This window comes from Dipodomys spectabilis, unplaced genomic scaffold (assembly GCF_019054845.1).
Source record: "Dipodomys spectabilis isolate Male_0828 unplaced genomic scaffold, ASM1905484v1 ptg000811l, whole genome shotgun sequence".
In the NCBI taxonomy this organism is placed as follows: domain Eukaryota; kingdom Metazoa; phylum Chordata; class Mammalia; order Rodentia; family Heteromyidae; genus Dipodomys; species Dipodomys spectabilis.
In genome coordinates this window covers 72,693-93,735 of record NW_024871488.1, presented here as the reverse complement: position 1 = coordinate 93,735, position 21,043 = coordinate 72,693, and the positions used below count along the sequence as shown (strand labels likewise).

The window sequence follows — 21,043 nt, the reverse complement described above, 5'->3', positions numbered from 1 at the left end:
GAGGGACAGCGCCCAGGCCCCGAGTTCAAGCCCCACCAATGACTCCATCAATCAATAAATAAGCGGAAATAAGTCAAGTGCATTCTGGGTATTAGAACCACAGCCGTAGGTAGAGAGTGACCGATGCTAATAGCATGCAGATTTATGCATCGTGGCGAGCAAATTCACTAACGCCTATTTCTGATCTCGATCCTCCTCTCGTCTCTCCCACCAGGATGAAGACAAACTGACCTGGAAAGACCGGTTCCCTGGCTACTTGATGAACTTCGCCTCCATCCTGTTCATGGTAACTCCCTGCCCAGGGGCGTGGGGCTTTGTCCCCGCGTTACTCTGTCTATTTTGGGAGGGTAACAGCGCGTACCACGCAGGAAGATCTGGGCCAGGATGAAGGCCCGTGACCCTACACACCGGATGCTAGTAGACCAGGGAGAGGTTTTGAGAGAGGACCTTTCCTATTGCCAGGCCTAGAACTCAAGAGAGGGAGGAGGTAGGGGCCGGTGGCTCCCGCCTGTCATCCCAGCTACTCAGGAGGCTGAGATCTGAGGATCACGGTTCAAAGTCAGCCCGGGCAGGAAAGTCCCTGTGAGACTCTTTATCTCCCATGAACCACCAGAAAACCAGAAGTGGCGCTGTGGCTCAAGGGGTAGAGCGCCCGCCTTGAGCTGAAGAGCTGAGGGAGAGCACCCAGGCCCTGAGTTCAAACTCTAGGAAAAATGGCTGCAGAGTTGGGCCAGCCTGCTAGAACTGAAGGAATTCAGGGAGTGGCTTCCTCCTGGTGGTTTGTGATGTGGGACAGGAAGCCACGGGAGAGAGACATGGGGCCTTGGAATCTGGTTTGTTTTTGCGTTTACTGGTTGTGAATGGGGGCCGGGGGAGGCCTCATGAGCTTTTTGGCTCCAGCTGGCTTCAAACCGTGATTCTCCCAATGTCAGCCTCCTGAGTAGCTAGGATTACAGGTGTGTGCCCAGCTTTCTAAGCCTGGTTCTTTAGTGTCATTGCTATATTTATCTCTATGTTTGGGAGAACTTATTTATGTTTTTTTGGCACCGGTCCTGGGGTTTGAATTTAGGGCCTGGGCGCTGCCCCTGAGCTTTTTTTTTCCATTCAAGGCTGGTGCTCTACCCCTTGAACCACAGCTCCACTTGCAGTTTTTGGTGATTAATTGGGGATAAGACTCTCAGACTTGCCTGCCCAGGGCTGGCTTTGAACCGTGACCCTCAGATCTCAGCCTCCCGAGTAGCTGGGATGACAGGTGTGAGCTACCAGTGGCCCGGCTTTAGAATGGGTATGTGTGTGTGTGTGTGTGTAACACAGCTGTGTTAGTGAAAGTTAGTGACCAACAAGAGAGCCAAACTAAAGGCATTAACTTACCCATCTGTATGAGATTTCTTGAGGATGATCAGTTTCCCAAGAGCTGGTAATTACCTCAGAGCACTTCAGACAGGATCGGGTTTGCCATGAAAAGGATTTGGTTGTGTCAGTGGTGATTTTTGTTGGTATCCTGGGGTTGCTCAGCTTATTTGCTTGGCGAGGTACATTACCGCATGAGCCACACCTCCGGTGTAGCTTTTTGCCGACCAATTGGCACTCCATAACTGCTCAACAACAGACCAGGCGCTCCAGGTGGGCCCAGTGACGGGACACCGTAGGTGCTCAATAATGGCGCACTCGGTCATGTCCTCTCCCGTCTTCCCGGCCAGATCGCCCTGACGTTCTCCATCGTCTTCGGGGTCATCGTGTACCGTATCACCATGGCGGCCGCTCTGTCCCTCAACAAGGCCACGCGCTCCAACGTGCGGGTCACGGTGACCGCCACGGCCGTCATCATCAACCTCGTGGTCATCCTCATCCTGGACGAGATCTACGGCGCCGTGGCCAAGTGGCTCACCAAAATCGGTACGGAGTCGGCACCCCGTCCCCCCCTCCCCTGCCTCCCCCCACCCCTAGTTCTTCCTGTCCAAGGCGGGGTTGGGTGGCGAAGACGCAAATAGAAAAGAAGCACCGGGAACAGGACGTGCGGCGTGCAGTGCGTTGGAGCCGAAAAAGTGAGGGACTAGTATGTCTGTGCTCTCTGCTGGTCCCAAACCTCAGCCCTCTGGTCTCAGGTTGTCTTAGACGACAGGGATTTCACACTTATCAGCCACTACTTCTATTCATTTGGGGTTGTTTACGGTCGGTCACGGGGCTTGAACTCAGGGCCTGGGCGCTGCCCCTGAGCTCCCCCCCCCCCCCCCGCCCAAGGCGGGCGCTCTACCCCTTGAGCCACAGCGCCACTTCCAGTTTTCTGGTGGTTGGTTCCTTAGAGATCAGAGTCTCGCTGACTTTCCTGCCCGGACTGGCTTCGAACCTCCATCCTCAGGTCTCAGCCTCCTGGATGGCAGGGGTGAGCCACCGGCGCCCCGTGGGTCTCTTCTTTTGTAGCTCAGCTTGTGAGACAGAGTTACCGCTTCCTGGGGAAGGGGAGAAGAGTAATAAACCATAACATTTGCTTCCTCCTTTTCCCGGCCCAGCCACCCCCACCAAGAGCCTCTTGATACTTGAGCCCCAAAGGTCTTATCTAGCCTAGAAAATTCTCACATTCCCCCCCAGTGACTGTGCAGACTTCAAAGGGGGGAAAAAAATCAGACTTTGTCCAGTGAGAAATGATGCCCGGGGGGGGCCCCCAATTTCAGACACAAGCGTCATTTGAGCACCCTGACATCTGTGTCCATGAGATGGGGCGGGAGGGGGGGGAGTGGGGAGTGGGAGAGGAGGGCCAGTCGGAGATCTTCTCCCTTGCTTTTATTCTGGATGGGCCCCCAGTGGACCCCCCTTTATTTTCTCAAGCCTGAGATGACCCCCCCCCGCCCGCCCCATTTCTGGCTCTGGGGAGAGAGGTGTCAAGTTCATGATAATGGTGGCGTCCATGCACTGATCAGTTAGAAACTGGACCGTCCAAAGATGGGGTGAGAGCAATTCCCTCAGCACAGCCTTCCGCTGGGAACCGGGGGTTCGGGGCGGCCTCCATCCTGGGGTTCCCAGAGTGACCCCTCACTTTGGACTTCTGCACCCAACCAGGCAGATTCTCCCTCCAGAGCCACAGTTCTGGATTTTTTCCCCCCTGGGCATTTACACATGAGACACATATATATGTGTCTCCCTTCCTGGCTTTATGGGTGGGGGGGGGGGATCAGCAAGGACTGTGATCCCACGGATTGGGTTGTAGGCTTTATGTGATCCTTGGTGCCGTTAGAGATTTTCTGAGGGCCCAGTGAGGGTAGGAGGAGGGGAACACAGTGGGAATTCGGCAGGGAGGGGAAATCACAGCTCTCTAGATGGGGGAAGACATGGGGGGGGGAGGGGGAGGAAGGCTGGGTGACACTTGGTGGAGAGACAGACAGGACCAGGCCTTGGAGGAAGTGCTCGGCGGGTGTGGTCACTCTGCATTGTCTGGTACCTCCTCTGTCTCTCCATCATACACAGACTGGCCCGGATCCAGATGCCCTGTCTGGCTCCCGGCACTAGTGGGCCATGGGCGGCTTCCAGATGCTTCCATCCAGAGCAGCAATCATCCCTCAGGGGGCTGAGATCTGAGGATCGAGGTTCAAAGCCAGCCCAGGCAGGAAAGTCCATGAGACTCTGATCTCCAAGGAACCACCAGGAAACCGGAAGTGGCGCTGTCGCTCAAGTGGTAGAGCACCAGCCTGGAGCACAAAAGTTCAGGGACAGCACCCAGGCCTTGAGTTCAAGCCTTAGGACTGGCACACTCACACACACACACACACACACAATTGAAGCACTGGAATGTGTGTGGATCTGTGTGGCCATATTGCCAGCAAGCAGTTCCCCACCGCGTTGGCCAACCAGGTAGCAACAACGACTCTGTCTCTCGTAGTTTATTTTCCTTTATTGGTGCCAGGGATTAAACGCAGGGCCTGGATGCCGTCCCTGAGCTTTTTCACTCAAAGCTGGTAGCTGGCGCTCTACCACGTGAGCCACAGCTCCACTTCTGGCTTTTGTTTTTTGCTGGTTTCCTGGAGATCAGAGTCTCTCTGATCTCCCGGTCGGTCTTTCTGCCCAGGCTGGCAGAAGTTACCCCAGGAGGCCTTAGCTCCCCCTCCCCCCTTCCTTGTACCCATGACCAACACAGCTGCAGGCAAGAGGCCTGGTTTTGGGGGGGAGGAGGGGGTGTCCCACAAGCTCCCCGGGGGACACAAAACTCTGGATCACGTCACCACCTAATGGCATGCGATGTCTGTCAGGCTCTGGGGTGGGGGTGGGGGGCTTTGCCTTGGCCATTCTCACGCTGGGTTAATACCCGTTTGGCTTCCTGCCCCAGATCTCCTAAGAGCCCAGGAAGCTGTTGCCTCCGTGTTGTTCCCAGCAGGTGCAAACAGCTGGTGCCAATAAAAATAAAAACCCCTTGAGAAGTTGGCCAAGTTGTTTCCTGCAGGGATTGGGGGTGGGGGGGAGGCGGCGGTGTTCATGGATGCCCCGCTTCCTAATAGCATACCTCGGTGGGCCTCGGGCATCGGAACTATGTTTGAAGTCTGTCTCTGTTCCAAACACAGTGTCCATTTTCACGAGAGAGCGAGATCGACTGCCCACGTCTGTCAGCCAGGCTGCTAAGTGAGCATAGCTTTGGGGTACAAAGCCTGCTGAGCTTCTGGAGACAGCACCGGTGAAGCAGGGAGGGTAGGGGAATCTAGGGGTGTCTCAGGAAGCAGATAGGGCTTTGGAGAGGGAGCCCCAGGGTAACCCCCCCCCCCCCGAGGTGCAGCCACCAGGGAGGGTCCAGGCTGAGAGTAAACGAGGTCCATCTCCCGTCCCAGGGATCTGTCCATCCCTCAAAGTGCTGGTTATACAAAGTGATCTCACGTACGTGAGGTGCAAGCAAGCGAGAGCTGGGCAGGGCAGTGTGACCCCCCTGACCCACACACATGGGAGGGTGTTCAGCTATGGAGGGAGGCTACACACCGGACCAGGGGACAATCAGCTACCGGCTCAAGGCTCGCTTCCTTTGTGTGAGGAAAATCTGTCTTTCCTAAGGAAGTGGTGGGCGGGAAAGTGACTGCGTTGGACCTTGGCTCTCCTGGAGTATTCTGCTAAGGAAAAGAGGAATGGGGTGTGCACACACATACACACATGCATGCACACACACGCATGCACATGCACACACATGCATGTGTGCACATGCACACACGCACGCATGCACACACATGCGCATACACATGCACACATGTACACATGCACACACGCACATGCACACATGCATAAACATGTGCACACATGCACACACTTGTGTGCACACACACATGCACATGCACACATGCACACAATGCACACATGCACACACACACGCACACACGCACCCACACGCACACACATGCATGCACGCACATGCACACACATGCGCACACACATGCACACATGCACGCACACACATGCACACACACACACGCACACACTCATGCACACACGCACCCACATGCACACACGCATGCACACACACACATGCACACACACATGCACGCACATGCGCACACACATGCACACATGCACGCACACACATGCACACACACACGCATGCACGCACACACGCACACACATGCACACACACACACACTCATGCACGCACACACATGCACACACGTGCATGCACACGCACACGCACGCATGCGCGCGCACACACACACAGAGGTACAGTTTTAGGATAAAAGGGAGGGTTTTTGCAGTGTGAGGTTTTGTCTTAAGCTATTGTTTTTTTTTCCAAGATGGAATTAAGACACTCCTCAGATTGTTCCAGAAATGGCAGAGGGGGTGGTATGGTTCCTGTACTGTTCATCTTATTTCAAAGTGTTTTAATGGTCACCCTGTGTAAATACATCTCACCTTATTCAAATTAGCCAATCACAAACAGATCGGGAACATGAGCTCAGCCAATCAGGGCAGAGGGGCGGGGGGTGTGTGCTGCTGCCTTGGGGAATACCTTTTGCCCTATTCAAACTAGCCAATCACAAGCAGGTCGAGAACCTGAGCTCAGCCACTCAGGGCAGAGGGGCAGGGCCCAAGGTGTTAGGTATAAATAGGGGAGCGGCCTGCCTGCCCTGTGTGCTCGCTGGCTGGAGTTCTGGCTGATAGCGGTCCCGATCTTTGCAGAAGTAAATTTTACCTTGTTGGGTCAACAGCTCTTTATTTTTGTGTGACTCCAGTGGTTCTTGGAGTTCTTATAACAGCTCGGTTCTTATAAGATCCTTCCTTTGTTCAACAAACCGGTGATTCTGGATTAGGGCCTGGGCGCTGTCCCCGAGCTGCTTTTGCTTTACCACTTTGAGCCACAGCCCCACGTTGACTTACGATGCTTGATTGGAGAAAAGAGTCTCACGGACTTTCCTGCCCAGGCTGGCTTCGAACCATGATCCTCAGATCCCAGCCTCCTGGGCGGCTAGGATGAATAGGCGTGAGCCACCGGCACCCGGCCAGTGATGCTTGACACGGGGGTTCCCAGGGTATCTCAGGACCCCCACAAGGAAGGGTCGGGGTATCCACAGCTAGTGACAGAGGTGACACACGTGCCCACTGTCCAACCACCCAGCTGATTGGCTTTCCTGGGGGAGGGTGACCCCTCCCTAGGGCATGGGCATTGGACCCCAGGCCCAGACAGTCCCTCCCGCCCCATTCATTCCCACCCTCCCCCTCCCCCCAACGGGACTGGATGGTTGGACTGGCAGAAAACACTGCTGTGGGCTAAAAGTTTGCTAGCCCCCAGAGAGAAGCAGAGAGAGAGAGACAGAGAGAGAAAAGAGAGAGAGAGAGAGAGCTCTTGGCCTCAGACCTTCTGGGTGTTATACGGGAATTTGATCGGCGGGAGGGAGAGAAGGAGCATCATTCTATGGGAGGCCGAGTTGCGGGGTGGGGTGGGGGGGGTTGATGACAAAGCCGGTGACTGAGGGAAGACTCATGTCCTCCCTGTCCTGCCCCCCCCCAAAAAAATCAGAGCCCTGAATGCAACTAGTAACAAAGCTTATAAAGGCAAAGCCTACATGATCGGTACAAGGGAAGGAATCCTAGCGCAAGTGTCTACAGAAGCAAAGCAAGTGGCCCCCGTCACCCAATACGATGCCAAGATGGTAGTAAGGACAAGATGGAGCCACTTAGACCCAGGGTCCATATTCCCCCGGCTTCTGTCCCTGTCCCAGCCAGGCCTGTCCCAGCTGAAATACATTTAGGCAGCTCCCCACCTTCTACGGCCCAGCTGGCTTTTTCCAGACCCGTACCCCGAGGCTGGCTACGCTGCTTTGTGTGATTAGAAAAGTGTGCTGAGGATTCTCACGGATTTTCCTGCCCGGGCTGGCTTTGAACCGCGATCCTCAGATCTCAGCCTCCTGAGTAGCTAGGATGACAGGCAGGAGCCCCTGGAACCCAGCTATAATCATTGTTTTTCATGACAGAGTGCAACCAAAGTTTAATGCTCAAAAGGAAAAAGGGTGCAGTTGGCCGACGCCGGTGGCTCACACCTACCGTCCTAGCTACTCAGGAGGCTGAGCTCTGAGGACCCAGGCACAAAGCCACTCCGGGGAGACTGTAATCTCCAATTAACCACCAAAAAGCAAGAGACTGGAGGTGTGGCTCACATGGTAGAGCGCCAGTCTTGAGCAAAAAAAAAAAAAAAAAAACCCAAAAAGCTCAGGGACAGTCCCAGGACCAGAACAAAAATATAGATTTTTTAAAGAAAATAAAAGAAGAAGTGTCACATGGCCAGCCTTTGGTTCTGATGGGATTCGGGGAGGTGAGCCCTTCGGGGTCTCCAGTTACCCCTCTGCGACTCAGGCTGGCAGGAGTCAGGGGCGGTGGGGCGTGGCCGCCAGCCGGTCAAACTCTTTCCATCGCCGCTCTCCTTCCATAGTGCTGGCGATGGAGTCAAAGGGTATGTGTTGGAAGTTCAGCACAACCACAGAACGCTGGACGGTGGCCTCATAGGGACTCCAGGGGTTGTGATCTTGTGTGTGTGTGTGTGTGTGGGGGGATCTTGAGACACAGATGGCCGTGGGTGACCCACGGGCATTGGCCCAATCCCATGCGATCTCTTCCATATTTCCAGCCACGGTGACACATGGACAAAGGTCCCGGGGGAAGGGGGAAGGGGGAAGGGGAGCACCGGACTCTGTTTTTCTTTCTAATTCTATTTTACTTAAAAAAAAAATTATCTTGACATTCGTCGCCGGTGTGGTCTCTTCCCTCCTTCTCCCCCATCTCTCCCCACCCCACCCCTCCTCTCGAGTTGTGTCACCCGTGGACATGGAATTTTAGATCTGTGTTCACCTACCCTTCCTCTCTCCCTTCCTCTCTCCCCCACTCCCCTCAAACTCACCCCTCCAACGCATATCCCAGCTTCCAAAAGAGATCCAAAGGTCTCTGCCCCCGACATCCCTCAGTACCCCCAAAGCTCCATTCCTTCCCTCGCTGTGAGTGAAGCACTCTCCCCCCACCCACCTCCTCCCCCTCCCCCAAACCTTCCCTCTCCCAAAGGGCCCGGCCAAAGGCACGAGAGGACACACGGACAGCAGAGCTTCCTCCCGGCGGTCGGAGGACGTGGCGTTTTGATTTAGCGGCCCATCCGGCGGGCGGCGGTAGATTGTTTATTGGAAATGCTCATTATTTATGGTGGCGCGCGGCCCTAAAAGCTCAGGCACCGGCTGCTTTTAGAAACAGAGCTAATAAATAACGGCCGGCCGTGTGATTTATCAGAGTGGAGGAAGCGGGCTGTGTGGGGCGGGGGCATCCAATTCACTTCCAGACGCCGCGACGAAGAAGTTCTAAGAGCAGCGCTTTAGAGAACCGGGGAGGTGGAGGGGGGGAGGCGTAGGGCGCGTTTCTGGAGGGAGCAGAAGATGAGGACTGGTAGTTCTAAGGGGGTTACAGACAGGAAGCCCAGCACCTCACCCTAACCCCTCACGGGCATCTTTCCAGATAAGCTTCCCCCCACCCTCAAATTTTCAGGCCCTGGGACCTGATCATTTATTTTGTACCTGACATTTGTTTTAATTTTCTTATCCGGGTTGGGGGTGGATATTTTAAAGGGATGAGTTATGGTTAAGTTACTTTTGAATGTTATGCCTTTGGCATGCTGAGCAGGGGCGCAAATAATTCTTCTTTTCCTCCTCCTCCTCCTCCTCTTCCTCTTCCTCCTCCTTCTCCTCCTCCTCCCTCCTCCTCCTCCTCCTCTTCCTCTTCCTCCTCCTTCTCCTCCTCCTCCCTCCTCCTCCTCCTCTTCCTCCTCCTCTTCCTCCTCTTCCTCCTCCTCTTCCTCCTCTGCCTTCTTCTTCCTTTTTCAAAGTATTGCATTGAACAGGTTTTCTTTCCATCTTTCCCTTCCTCCTTCCCTCCCTCTTTTCCTTCTTGCTTTCTCCCCTCCTCTTCCCCTCCATCCTCCCTGTCTCTGCCTCTTTCTCTCTCTCTGCATCTACTGCTTGTATAACCTAGGTAACACAGGGCCCCACGTACAGACCCTCTGTCTGTGCCCGGTTAGCTCATCACCCAAGGGTGAATGCAGAATTCTTCCACTCGATCTTGACTGAGGATTAATGGAGAAGGAAATATGGTTTGGTTTGGTTTTTCATGTTTTTTAAGTTTGTTTTTAGTGTAAAGGTGATGTCCGGAAGTGGCTTCCATCACATAGGTTAGCAATGAGTAGTAAATAGGGTTTTGCAGTAGAAGTTTGTGAAACTTTTCCCTGGGTATCTCTACCTTGTCTCTCCTTTGGCTCAGTGGCCATATCTTCCTCTTGGCCCACACCCCCCCCCCCACTGCTCCCCAACTACGCTGGTTCAAATCTCTCTTGGGTCTTAGACCTACACTCAACATCCATCCTTTTCCTTTCCCCCAGGAGAGCTGAGCCCATCCCAAGGACCTGAAATATGACAGGAGCTGGCAGCAGGTAGCTCCTGCCTGTCATCCTCCATTCTCAGGAGACTGAGATCCGAGGATCGCGGTTCAAAGCCAGCCCAGCCAGGAAAGTCCGTGAGACTCTGATCTCCAAAGAACCCCCAGAAAACCAGAAGTGGTGCTGTGGCTCAAGTGGTAGAGCGCCTGCCTTGAGCTGAAGAGTGGAGGGACAGCACTCAGGCCCTGAGTTCAAGCCCCACCACCACCACCACCAACAACAACAAAAGATAAAAGAAATATGACAGGAATTTTACCATAGGAGCAGGACTGTTTCCTTCTTCCCAGTGTGATTTCATTCATTTATTAGTCACTTATTTTATAGGTGATTTTATTCACGTATTCACCCACTGGCTTGGTCATTTATGCACTTACTGGGTCTCATTTACCCACTTAGACATTCATTTCTTCTCTTTGGGATTACATTGAAAGACAAAGAGGCTCTTAGAGAAACACACTGAAGTCGGTAGATTCAAGGAAGAACTCACCTAGTGGCCACTCCTTAGAAAGCCAAAGTCAAAGCAGCACCGGTCAGGAGGCAGGGACTCGAAAGGGGTGAGGTGGGGTTGAGGGGAGAGGGGTGGACGGATGGAGGGGAGAAGAGGGAGGAAATGCAGTCCAGAACCCAGCGTCCATCCCACAAGAAAACCAAGAAGAGAGCGGGGAGGGGTGGGCAAGAAGTGGGGGCGTGGATCAAGAAGTATCGCGTTCATCAACTGCTTCTTTCGGTACAACCACTGACAGACAATAATGATTTTTATTATTATTTTTTTAATGGTTCCAACCCCCCCCCCCCCAAATGTCACGGGGAGACAGGCCTGGGGAAGAATCTCACCAGGGCTTTGTTTCTTCTTGTGTAGAGGTTCCTAAGACCGAGCAGACATTCGAAGAGCGTCTGATCCTCAAAGCCTTCCTGCTGAAGTTTGTTAATGCCTACTCTCCTATCTTCTACGTGGCTTTCTTCAAGGGCAGGTACGATGGAGCCAAAGCACCCGGCATTTAAGACCCCGATGGGGTGGGGAGGGGGCTAATAGCTTCAGCTCTAAAATAAACAGCACAGGGACTCAACACCCCCCGGCCCTCAAGGGAATGTTAGAATGTTAGAAGAATCGATGAGGCCGGTGGGAAGTTGAGGTCCAGACAGCCAGCGGCTCTGAGGCCTTGTGTCACAAGTCGATGCTGATGTCCGAGATTCAAGGTGTCATCTCCACAGCCCGCATTGCACGCAGCCACCAGCTGGGGTTCTGTGACTCAGAAGAGCGCCAGATCCCTTCCTCTTCTGGTCTTAGGGTCTTTCTGTTTGTCAGTCCTTCATTCTGGGGGCAAGGGAGTGGGGATAAGTCAAAATGTGGGCTGTGAACCAGAGAAAGGAGCCACGCAGCCACTACTGGCTTCTCGGTAGATAGGAGGATCGTGGTCCGAATGCCCTGTGACCCCAGTCAAAAAGCACAAGGCTGGTTCAGAAAACCTCACTGAAGTTTACAAGGCTGGAGACATGGGTAAAAACAACAACAATAACAATAATAATAATAAAGCCAGATGCTGGTGGCTCCCGGCTGTCATTCTAGCTACTCAGGAGGCTGAGATCTGAGGGTTACGGTTCAAAGCCAGCCTGGGCAGGAAAGTCCTTGAGACTCTGATCTCCCATGAATCACCAGAAAACCGGAAGTGGCGCTGTGGCTCAAAGTGGTAGAGTGCTTGCCTTGAGCTGAAGAGCTCAGGGGCAGCACCCAGGCCCCGAGTTCAAGCCCCGGGACTGGCAAAAAAAATAATAATAACAACAACAAAAGAAATAATAATAAGAAAGAATATGTATACCCCATCCCCACAGACCCACAGCAAACCGCGACCTGAAAATTGGGGGTGGTGGGGTGTGACCTTTGCTCCCTGGCTGATGGACAGCCAGCCCTCAGCCCCGCCCAGCACCCTCCCTCCCTCCCCCAGCTCCATCTTCCTCCCATGGTATGATTTCAGGTTTGTGGGCAGGCCGGGAAGCTACGTCTACGTGTTCGACGGATACCGTATGGAGGAGGTCAGTAGGGCTTCTGGTGTTCTGTGTCTGGCCGGGAGGTTTGTGGGGTGCACAACCAACCCCCTCAGTCCAGTCCCACCCCCAAGCCCCCATCACAGGAATGCCCGGGACCCTGGGTGCAGGGACCCCCCCCCCCACCGCCCCCACCCCGTGGCCTCCCCGCCGCCGCGGCCTCCCGGCCTCACCCACCAGGCCTCCTCTCCGGGCCTCACCGCCCATCCCTCCCCCTACCCCACAGTGTGCTCCGGGCGGGTGCCTCATGGAGCTCTGCATCCAGCTCAGCATCATCATGTTGGGGAAACAGCTGATCCAGAACAACATCTTCGAGATCGGGGTCCCGTAAGTAATGACCCCCCCCCCTCGCCGTTCCCCAGAGCTGGGTCTCCGAGATTGGCGTCTCTTTGACAGCAAACTCTCTCGTCGCTTAGATCGACATCCTATATGGAATGAACTTTCTCTCTCTCTCTCTTTGAGATCGGTGCTCTGGATATAATGAATTCTCTCTCTCTTCTCTCTCTGTCAGATGGGTGTCTCCTCTACAACAAACTCTCTCAGATTCCTATGCCATCTCTCTCTCTCTCTCTCTCTCTTTGAGGTTGGCATACCGTATGTAAAAATCTCACTTTCTCCGTCTCTGTGAGATTGGCATCTTGGGTGTAACAAACCCTTCTGTCTCTGTTGCTCTCGGTCTTGGAGATTGGCATCTGCCTGTAATGAACGCCTCTCTCTCCCCACTCTGTCTGTCTGTCTGTGCCTCTCCCTGAGATTGTCATCTCCTCCGTAGCAAACTCTCCTTCTTAGACTCACATCCTATATGTAATGAACTTTTCTCTCTATTTCCGTCTCGTTGCTTCTGTCTTTGAGATGGGTGGACTGTAGGTAACGATCTCTCTCTCTCTCTCAGACTGACATCCTGTATTAGTGAACTTCCCTCTCTCTCTCTCTGAGATTGGTAAAATGCGTGTCTTGTATGTAACAAACTCTTCTGTCTCTCTTTTTCCGTCTTTCTTAGGTATTGGTATCCCTATATAATAAACTTTTCTCTCTCCCCTCTCTCTCCCTCCCTTGCTCCCTGTCTCTCTGTATCTCTGTGTCTGTCTGTCTGTCTATCTATCTGTCTCTGTTACCAGGGTCAGCCTAGAAGGGCTAGACTTCTATCAGGCTTTCCAGGGTCTCTGGGCCTCTTCTCCGTGTGGCGTTGGGCATTTGTCCTCCGTTGACTCTCCTCATGGGCAAAGCTTTGTTTGCCATTGGCTTTGCCATCTGTGGCCCAGGCGACCCCCACCTGCCATCCTCTCGGGGACCCAGCACCAATAAAATAGCAGCGCTAGGAGCCCGCCAGCCCAGACCACAATGCACATCATATTTTTGCTGTTGTTGTTCTGGGTTGTGGGACTTGAACTCAAGGCCTGGGTGCCATCTCTGAGCTCTTTCACTCAAGGCTGGCGCTCTACCGCTTGAGCCACAGCGCCACTTCCGGTTTTCTGGTGGCTCACTGGAGATCAGAGCCTCACGGACTTTCCTGCCCAGGCTGGCTTTGAACCGCGATCCTCAGATCCCAGCCTCCTGAGTCGCTGGGATGACAGGCGGGAGCCACCGGCGCCCGGCTAAAGAGAAGCCTCCTCAATGAGTTCTACTTCAAGGAATTAGACGCCACCTCACAGAACTGCGGTCTCAGACGCTTTGCTGTGTCCCTCTGCGTCTGGGACTCCGAGGCGCCCGGAGATCATCAAGCAAAGCCCGTGAACCAGGCAGATGGCTGTCGCTCTCCAGGAACGCAGACAGGCAGCTGGGGACCCCCATCCGGGCGTCACCCCAGAGGATACCAAGGGCTCATCTGGCTCCTTTTGAAGCTGTGTGGTCAGCTGGGGAGGGGAGGGCAGCGTCTGCCCCCCCCCCCGCCCTCCCTCTTCACACATGTGGTGAAGTCACCTGCCTCCCCAATGCGTCCCTGCTGCGCTCTGCACAGCATGGCCGACAGATTGTACCCTGCATGCTATGTCTGCTGTGGGGCCCCTCGGGCATCTGGTCGACCACTCAGCCCTCCTCCCCGCATCCAGGCTTGCAGGGCTTAGCAGGAGCTGGGCATCTGTGTTGGCACAACCAGCGTCCATCCACTGGACCAGCCCCGTGGCTGATGCCCAGGACACATGAGGACTGGCCTTCGAGCGGTGGATGTTTCTCATGTGTGCTTGATGGGGGGCTTTCATGGCACAGCAGTTTGCCAAGCTGGGGACGAGTCGCTTCTGCGAGACTCAGAATTGTCTCGAAGGAGCCTCACCAGCCAGGGGTGGACCACTGGCTTCCCTGTCTGGTGGCATTCGTCTCTGCCCATGCTTCGTGCTGGGCGCCGGTGGCTCACGCCTGTCATCCCAGCGACTCAGGAGGCTGAGATCTGAGGATCCTGGTTCAAAGCCAGCCTGGGCAGGAAAGCCGGTGAGACACTGCTCTCCAATGAGCTGCTTGAGATGTGGTTCAGGTAGTAGAACACCAGTGGCCAGGCCCTGAGTTCAAGCTCTAGGACTGGTGTGCATGCGTGTGCGCACACACACACACACACACACACACACACACACACACACAGAGTTCCACTTTGAACCTCAGGCTTTGAAGTCCACAAAATCATGTTATACCACATTCTAATTCTTTGCTATAATTTAATCTCAAGTTTAGCTCCTGGGACGATTGAAGCAAACAGGGTATAGGGCTTTTTGCTAGCCAGAGAGATGGGTTTTTTTGTGCAAGGGTAATTTTGATGTGTGTGTGTGTGTGTGTGTGTGTGTGTGTGTGTGTGTGTGTGTGTGCGTGACAGTTGTGAGGCTTGAATTTAGGGCCTGGGGTGCTGTCCCTGAGTTGCTTTTGCTCAAGGCTAGAGTTCTCCCACGTGAACCACAGTTCCACTTCCGGCTTTTTGGTCATTAATTGGAGATAAGAGTTTCACAGGTTTACCTGTCTCCAAATTACGATCTTCAGATCTCAGCCTCCTACATGGCCGAACTTACAGGCATGAGCCATTGGAGCGCGGTTGGTTGAAAAGGGAATTGTTGGAGATAAAGTCCCCTCGTCTTCTGGTGTAACTCAACTGACAGCTGGCCTCGAACTCGTGATCCTCATGTCTCAGCCACTGACGTCCTGGGAATTTTGGTGTGAATTAACCAGCGGCCCCACAAACACCAGATTTCTCCTACAGGTAGAACCCCTGTGGTTAGACCTTGAGATGGACAGGCATGTAAACCCATGCTTCTGCTGGCAGAATGTCAGTACCTCCCGATTCTTACACACACACACATACACACACACACACACAACCCCAACCTTCCCCCACCTGGGAGCCAGATCTGTAAGGAGCGGCTTCAAAGTAGTGGCCTGGTGTGTGATCTCGTGAGTAGAGGGAGAAGAAAAAACTCAGAACCTTCCAGAGAGTCTCTGAACCCGTCATTTAAAGGGAAGAGAAAGGAAGGAATCTTGGGCGGGGACAGACAGTGGGAGGGGGAGGGGACATCAAATGGGTTATTTTAATGAGCAGGTACATCAGACAGAATGGTCATTTGAAGCTTTCCCAGCAGGCCATCTGTGGTTTAGAGCGTTTGGAAGGTTCCTCTGAAATCCATGTCCGAGGGGACTTTGTGGATTTGTTTTAATAAAGGCTGAGCCATCTCTGAAAGGAAAGCTTTGTGGGTACGGTCACGTGCTCACGCAAGGGAACTCTTTGTGGATTTCTGTTCCTATCCTCTTCGTTGTTGTCGGTCGTGGGTCTTGAACTCTGGGCCTGGGCGCTGTCCCTCAGCTCTTCAGCTCAAGGCGGGAGCTCTACCACTTGAGCCACAGCGCCACGTCTGGTTTTTTGCTGGTTCCTGGGAGATCAGAGTCTCGCCCGGCTGAGATCCTCAGATCTCAGCCTCCTAGGCTGATCTTTCTCGAGGACGAACCTTTCGTGATCATAATTGAGGACCCACTGGGGTTAGAACCGCTTCCTTTCACCCCTTCTGTCTGCGGGAAGAACTCCTGCTCCTCCAGGAGACATCTCAGCGGCTGATCCCTTTGTTCCCCTTCCAGGAAGCTGAAGAAACTCTTTCGGAAGCTGAAAGATGAGACCGAAGCGGGAGAGATGGACCCCGCCCATTCCAAACAGCCGGAGCAGTGGGACCTGGACTACAGCTTGGAGCCCTACACCGGGCTGACCCCGGAGTACATGGAAATGAGTAAGCGGACCTTTTCTTTTCCCTTGGGCGGGAGTTCAGACCCGGGGCTGGGCGGGGAGGGCGAGGGAGGAGCTGGGGAGCTGAGCCTCACTTGTGGGTTTTTGCGTTCAGTACCCGCAGGGAAGTTAAGAGTAAGACAGAGCTGAGCAACTTGTAGCTCACGCCTGTCATCCCTCGGGAGGCTGAGATCTGAGGATCACGGTTCAAAGTCAGCCCTGGGTAGAAAAGTCCGTGAGACTCTGATCTCCATTGAACCACCAGAAAACCAGAAGTGGCGCTGTGGCTCAAAGTGGTAGAGTGCCCGCCTTGAGCTGAAGAGCTCAGGGACAGCGCCCAGGCCCCGAGTTCAAGCCCCAGGACTGGCGCACACGTACACACAAAAGATAGGATGGAAAGTGCTGTAGATTGAAAAGCAGGAGAAGCTTCTGGGTCGGGTAGACTGGGAAGGTGGCACCCATTCTGCGAGTGTTGCGTTGGTGGCTCACATCTGTCATCTAGCGAATCAGGAGGCTGAGATCTGAGGATCGCGGTCCCAAGCTGGCCTGGATGGGAAAGTCCACAAGACTCTCATCTCCGGGCCTGGCTTAGCCTACCCTTGCATTTCTCCATGCATTTCCCACCCTGTGGGTTTCTAGCATGTGTGACTTTCTATCTATGGAGCGTGTGTGTGTGTGTGTGTGTGTGTGTGTGTGTGTGTGTGTGTGTGTGTGTGTGTGTGTGTGTGTGTGTATGCCGGTCCTGAGGCTCGAACTTGGGGCCTGCGTGCTGTCCCTGAGCTTTTGTGCTCAAGGCTGGCGCTCTACAACGTGAGCCACAGCGCCGCTTCTGCTTTCCTGGTGGTTCATTTGGCGATCAGCATCTCATGGCCTTTCCTGCCCGGGCTGGCTTTGAACCGCGATCCTCAGATCTCAGCCTCCTGAGTGGCTGGGGTGACAGGCGGGAGCCACGGGCGCCTGCCTGGCTGCGTGTCTCTTCTACCCCCTCTCTGCCCCGTCAGGAGCATCTTCCCCTCGCTCCGGGATCCACGCGCCTTTCCCCCGGCGTGTCAGCCCCCTGCCCTGGCTTTCCGCTGACCTTTCCTCTCCCGCATGCGTCCACCCACCCGAGGGGCCCTGTTGGTAACTGATGCCCAGGGCAGCATCCGGGCTTTCCCCAACCCCACCGCCCACCGCTCCACTAGGGAATGCTCCGGGTGAACTCTGGGGGGCAGCTGAGAAGAGGGGGTGTCCAGTGTGATTATCCTCTTCCTCCTCCTCCTCCCTCTCTCCTCCTCCTGTCCTCCTCTTCCTCCTCCCTCTTCCTCCTCTCCTCTTCCTCTTCTTCTCCTCCTCCTCTCCTCCTCTGTCTCTCCTCCCTCTCTCCTGCTCCTTTTCCTCTTCTCCTCCTTCTTCTCCTCTTCTTCCTCCTTGCCTCCTCCTCCCTTTCCTCCTCCTCTCTTCTTCTCCTTTCCTTCTCCCTCTCTCCTCCTCCCTCTCTCCCTCCTTCTCTCTCTCCTCCTCCTCCCTCTTTCTTCCTGCTCACCTCCTCTTCCTCCTCTCCTCCTCCCCTGTCTCTCCTTCTCTGTGTCTCCTCCCTCTCTTTCTCTCCTCCTCCCTCTCTCCTCCTCTTCCTCCTCTCCTCTTCTTCCACTCCTCCTCCTCTCTTCCTCCTCCTTCTTCTCTTCCTCTTCCTCCTTGCCTCCTCCTCCCTTTCCTCCTCCTCCCTTTCCTCCTCCTCTCTTCTTCTCCTCCTTACCTTCTCCCTCTCTCCTCCTCCCTCTCTCTCTCCTCCTCTTCTCCTTCCTCCTCTTTCTCCCTCCTTCTACCTCTTTCCTCCTCCTCCTCTCCCTCTTTCTTCCACCTCCTCCTCTCTTCTCCTCCTCTTCCTTCTTCTCTTCCCTCTCTCCTCCTCCTCTTCCTTCTTCTCTTCCCTCTCTCCTCCTCCTCTTCCCCTTCCTCCTCCTCTCCCTTTCTTCTACCCCCTCTCTCTCCTCCTCCTCTTCCTTGGCCTCCTGCTCCCGTGGCTGCCCCCTCCCCAGGTCAGGCAGCACCCAGGGAAGGTGTAATGTGAGCCTGACCATTGCGACTCTGGGGAATAGGTGTGTGTGTGGGGGGGGGGGGGGGTAGAGGCTGAGGCCCACAGCAGCCTTCAAAGCCCGGCTGGAAGTGTGCATGGGGAAACTGAGTCAGGAGCGCATCAGAATAAAGAAAGGGCAGAAAGTGAGCAGGCTCTGAATCCCAGACCGGAGGGAACTCTTGCAGCCGCCATCTCTACCTGGTGTTAGGCAGAGAGTGTGGAGTTGGGGGACAGGGGTCTGGGGGTGGATGGGAGCAGGGGGTGTGGAGTTGGGGGACAGGGGTCTGGGGTGGATGGGAGCAGGGGGTGTGGAGTTGGGGGACAGGGGTCTGGGGGTGGATGGGAGCAGGGGGTGTGGAGTTGGGGGACAGGGGTGGGGGTGGATGGGAGCAGGGGGTGTGGAGTTGGGGGACAGGGGTCTGGGGGTGGATGGGAGCAGGGGGGTGTGGAGTTGGGGGACAGGGGTCTGGGGGTGGATGGGAGCAGGGGGTGTGGAGTTGGGGGACAGGGGTGGGGGTGGATGGGAGCAGGGGGGTGTGGAGTTGGGGGACAGGGGTGGGGGTGGATGGGAGCAGGGGGGTGTGGAGTTGGGGGACAGGGGTGGGGGTGGATGGGAGCAGGGGGTGTGGAGTTGGGGGACAGGGGTCTGGGGGGTGGATGGGAGCAGGGGGGTGTGGAGTTGGGGGACAGGGGTGGGGGGGTGGACGGGAGCAGGGGGTGTGGAGTTGGGGGACAGGGCCTGGGGATGGATGGGAGCAGGGGGTGTGGAGTTGGGGGACAGGGGTCTGGGGGTGGATGGGAGCAGGGGGTGTGGAGTTGGGGGACAGGGGTGGGGGTGGATGGGAGCAGGGGGGTGTGGAGTTGGGGGACAGGGATGGGGGATGGACGGGAGCAGGGGGATGTGGAGTTGGGGGACAGGGGTCTGGGGGTGGATGGGAGCAGGGGGGTGTGGAGTTGGGGGACAGGGGTCTGGGGGTGGATGGGAGCAGGGGGTGTGGAGTTGGGGGACAGGGGTGGGGGGGTGGACGGGAGCAGGGGGTGTGGAGTTGGGGGACAGGGCCTGGGGGTGGATGGGAGCAGGGGGTGTGGAGTTGGGGGACAGGGGTCTGGGGGTGGATGGGAGCAGGGGGTGTGGAGTTGGGGGACAGGGGTCTGGGGGTGGATGGGAGCAGGGGGTGTGGAGTTGGGGGACAGGGGTCTGGGGGTGGACGGGAGCAGGGAGTGTGGAGTTGGGGGACAGGGGTGGGGGTGTGGACGGGAGCAGGGGGGTGTGGAGTTGGGGGACAGGGGTGGGGGGGTGGACGGGAGCAGGGGGTGTGGAGTTGGGGGACAGGGGTCTGGGGGTGGATGGGAGCAGGGGGTGTGGAGTTGGGGGACAGGGGTCTGGGGGTGGATGGGAGCAGGGGGGTGTGGAGTTGGGGGACAGAGGTGGGGGGTGGACGGGAGCAGGGGGTGTGGAGTTGGGGGACAGGGTCTGGGGGTGGACGGGAGCAGGGGGTGTGGAGTTGGGGGACAGGGGTGGGGGTGGATGGGAGCAGGGGGTGTGGAGTTGGGGGACAGGGGTCTGGGGGTGGATGGGAGCAGGGGGTGTGGAGTTGGGGGACAGGGGTCTGGGGGTGGATGGGAGCAGGGGGTGTGGAGTTGGGGGACAGGGGTGGGGGTGGATGGGAGCAGGGGGTGTGGAGTTGGGGGACAGGGGTGGGGGTGGATGGGAGCAGGGGGTGTGGAGTTGGGGGACAGGGGTCTGGGGGTGGATGGGAGCAGGGGGGTGTGGAGTTGGGGGACAGGGGTCTGGGGGTGGATGGGAGCAGGGGGTGTGGAGTTGGGGGACAGGGGTGGGGGTGGATGGGAGCAGGGGGGTGTGGAGTTGGGGGACAGGGGTGGGGGTGGATGGGAGCAGGGGGGTGTGGAGTTGGGGGACAGGGGTGGGGGTGGATGGGAGCAGGGGGTGTGGAGTTGGGGGACAGGGGTCTGGGGGGTGGATGGGAGCAGGGGGGTGTGGAGTTGGGGGACAGGGGTGGGGGGGTGGACGGGAGCAGGGGGTGTGGAGTTGGGGGACAGGGCCTGGGGGTGGATGGGAGCAGGGGGTGTGGAGTTGGGGGACAGGGGTCTGGGGGTGGATGGGAGCAGGGGGTGTGGAGTTGGGGGACAGGGGTGGGGGTGGATGGGAGCAGGGGGGTGTGGAGTTGGGGGACAGGGATGGGGGATGGACGGGAGCAGGGAGATGTGGAGTTGGGGGACAGGGGTCTGGGGGTGGATGGGAGCAGGGGGGTGTGGAGTTGGGGGACAGGGGTCTGGGGGTGGATGGGAGCAGGGGGTGTGGAGTTGGGGGACAGGGGTGGGGGGGTGGACGGGAGCAGGGGGTGTGGAGTTGGGGGACAGGGCCTGGGGGTGGATGGGAGCAGGGGGTGTGGAGTTGGGGGACAGGGGTCTGGGGGTGGATGGGAGCAGGGGGTGTGGAGTTGGGGGACAGGGGTCTGGGGGTGGATGGGAGCAGGGGGTGTGGAGTTGGGGGACAGGGGTCTGGGGGTGGACGGGAGCAGGGAGTGTGGAGTTGGGGGACAGGGGTGGGGGTGTGGACGGGAGCAGGGGGGTGTGGAGTTGGGGGACAGGGGTGGGGGGTGGATGGGAGCAGGGGGTGTGGAGTTGGGGGACAGGGGTGGGGGGTGGATGGGAGCAGGGGGTGTGGAGTTGGGGGACAGGGGTGGGGGTGGATGGGAGCAGGGGGTGTGGAGTTGGGGGACAGGGTCTGGGGGTGGACGGGAGCAGGGGGGGGCTCCAGGCCGATGGCATCCTATCTCGTGGTGATCTGCAGACACATCGACACGTGGTA

At 56.5% G+C, this 21,043-nt stretch overlaps 1 protein-coding gene across 1 annotated transcript in view; it reads left to right on the top strand.

The window, feature by feature from the left end:
• Positions 1-214: 214 nt before the first annotated feature.
• Positions 215-21,043, top strand: part of Ano2 (anoctamin 2) — a gene marked incomplete at its 5' end in the record, with an annotated part of 39,595 nt that continues 18,766 nt past the window's right edge. Inside the window, 6 exons of the mRNA XM_042673370.1 lie at positions 215-286; positions 1,701-1,896; positions 10,782-10,893; positions 11,896-11,953; positions 12,192-12,292; positions 16,010-16,155. Of these exons, the coding sequence (XP_042529304.1) occupies positions 215-286; positions 1,701-1,896; positions 10,782-10,893; positions 11,896-11,953; positions 12,192-12,292; positions 16,010-16,155 (685 nt within the window). The remainder of the gene's footprint in view (positions 287-1,700; positions 1,897-10,781; positions 10,894-11,895; positions 11,954-12,191; positions 12,293-16,009; positions 16,156-21,043) is intronic.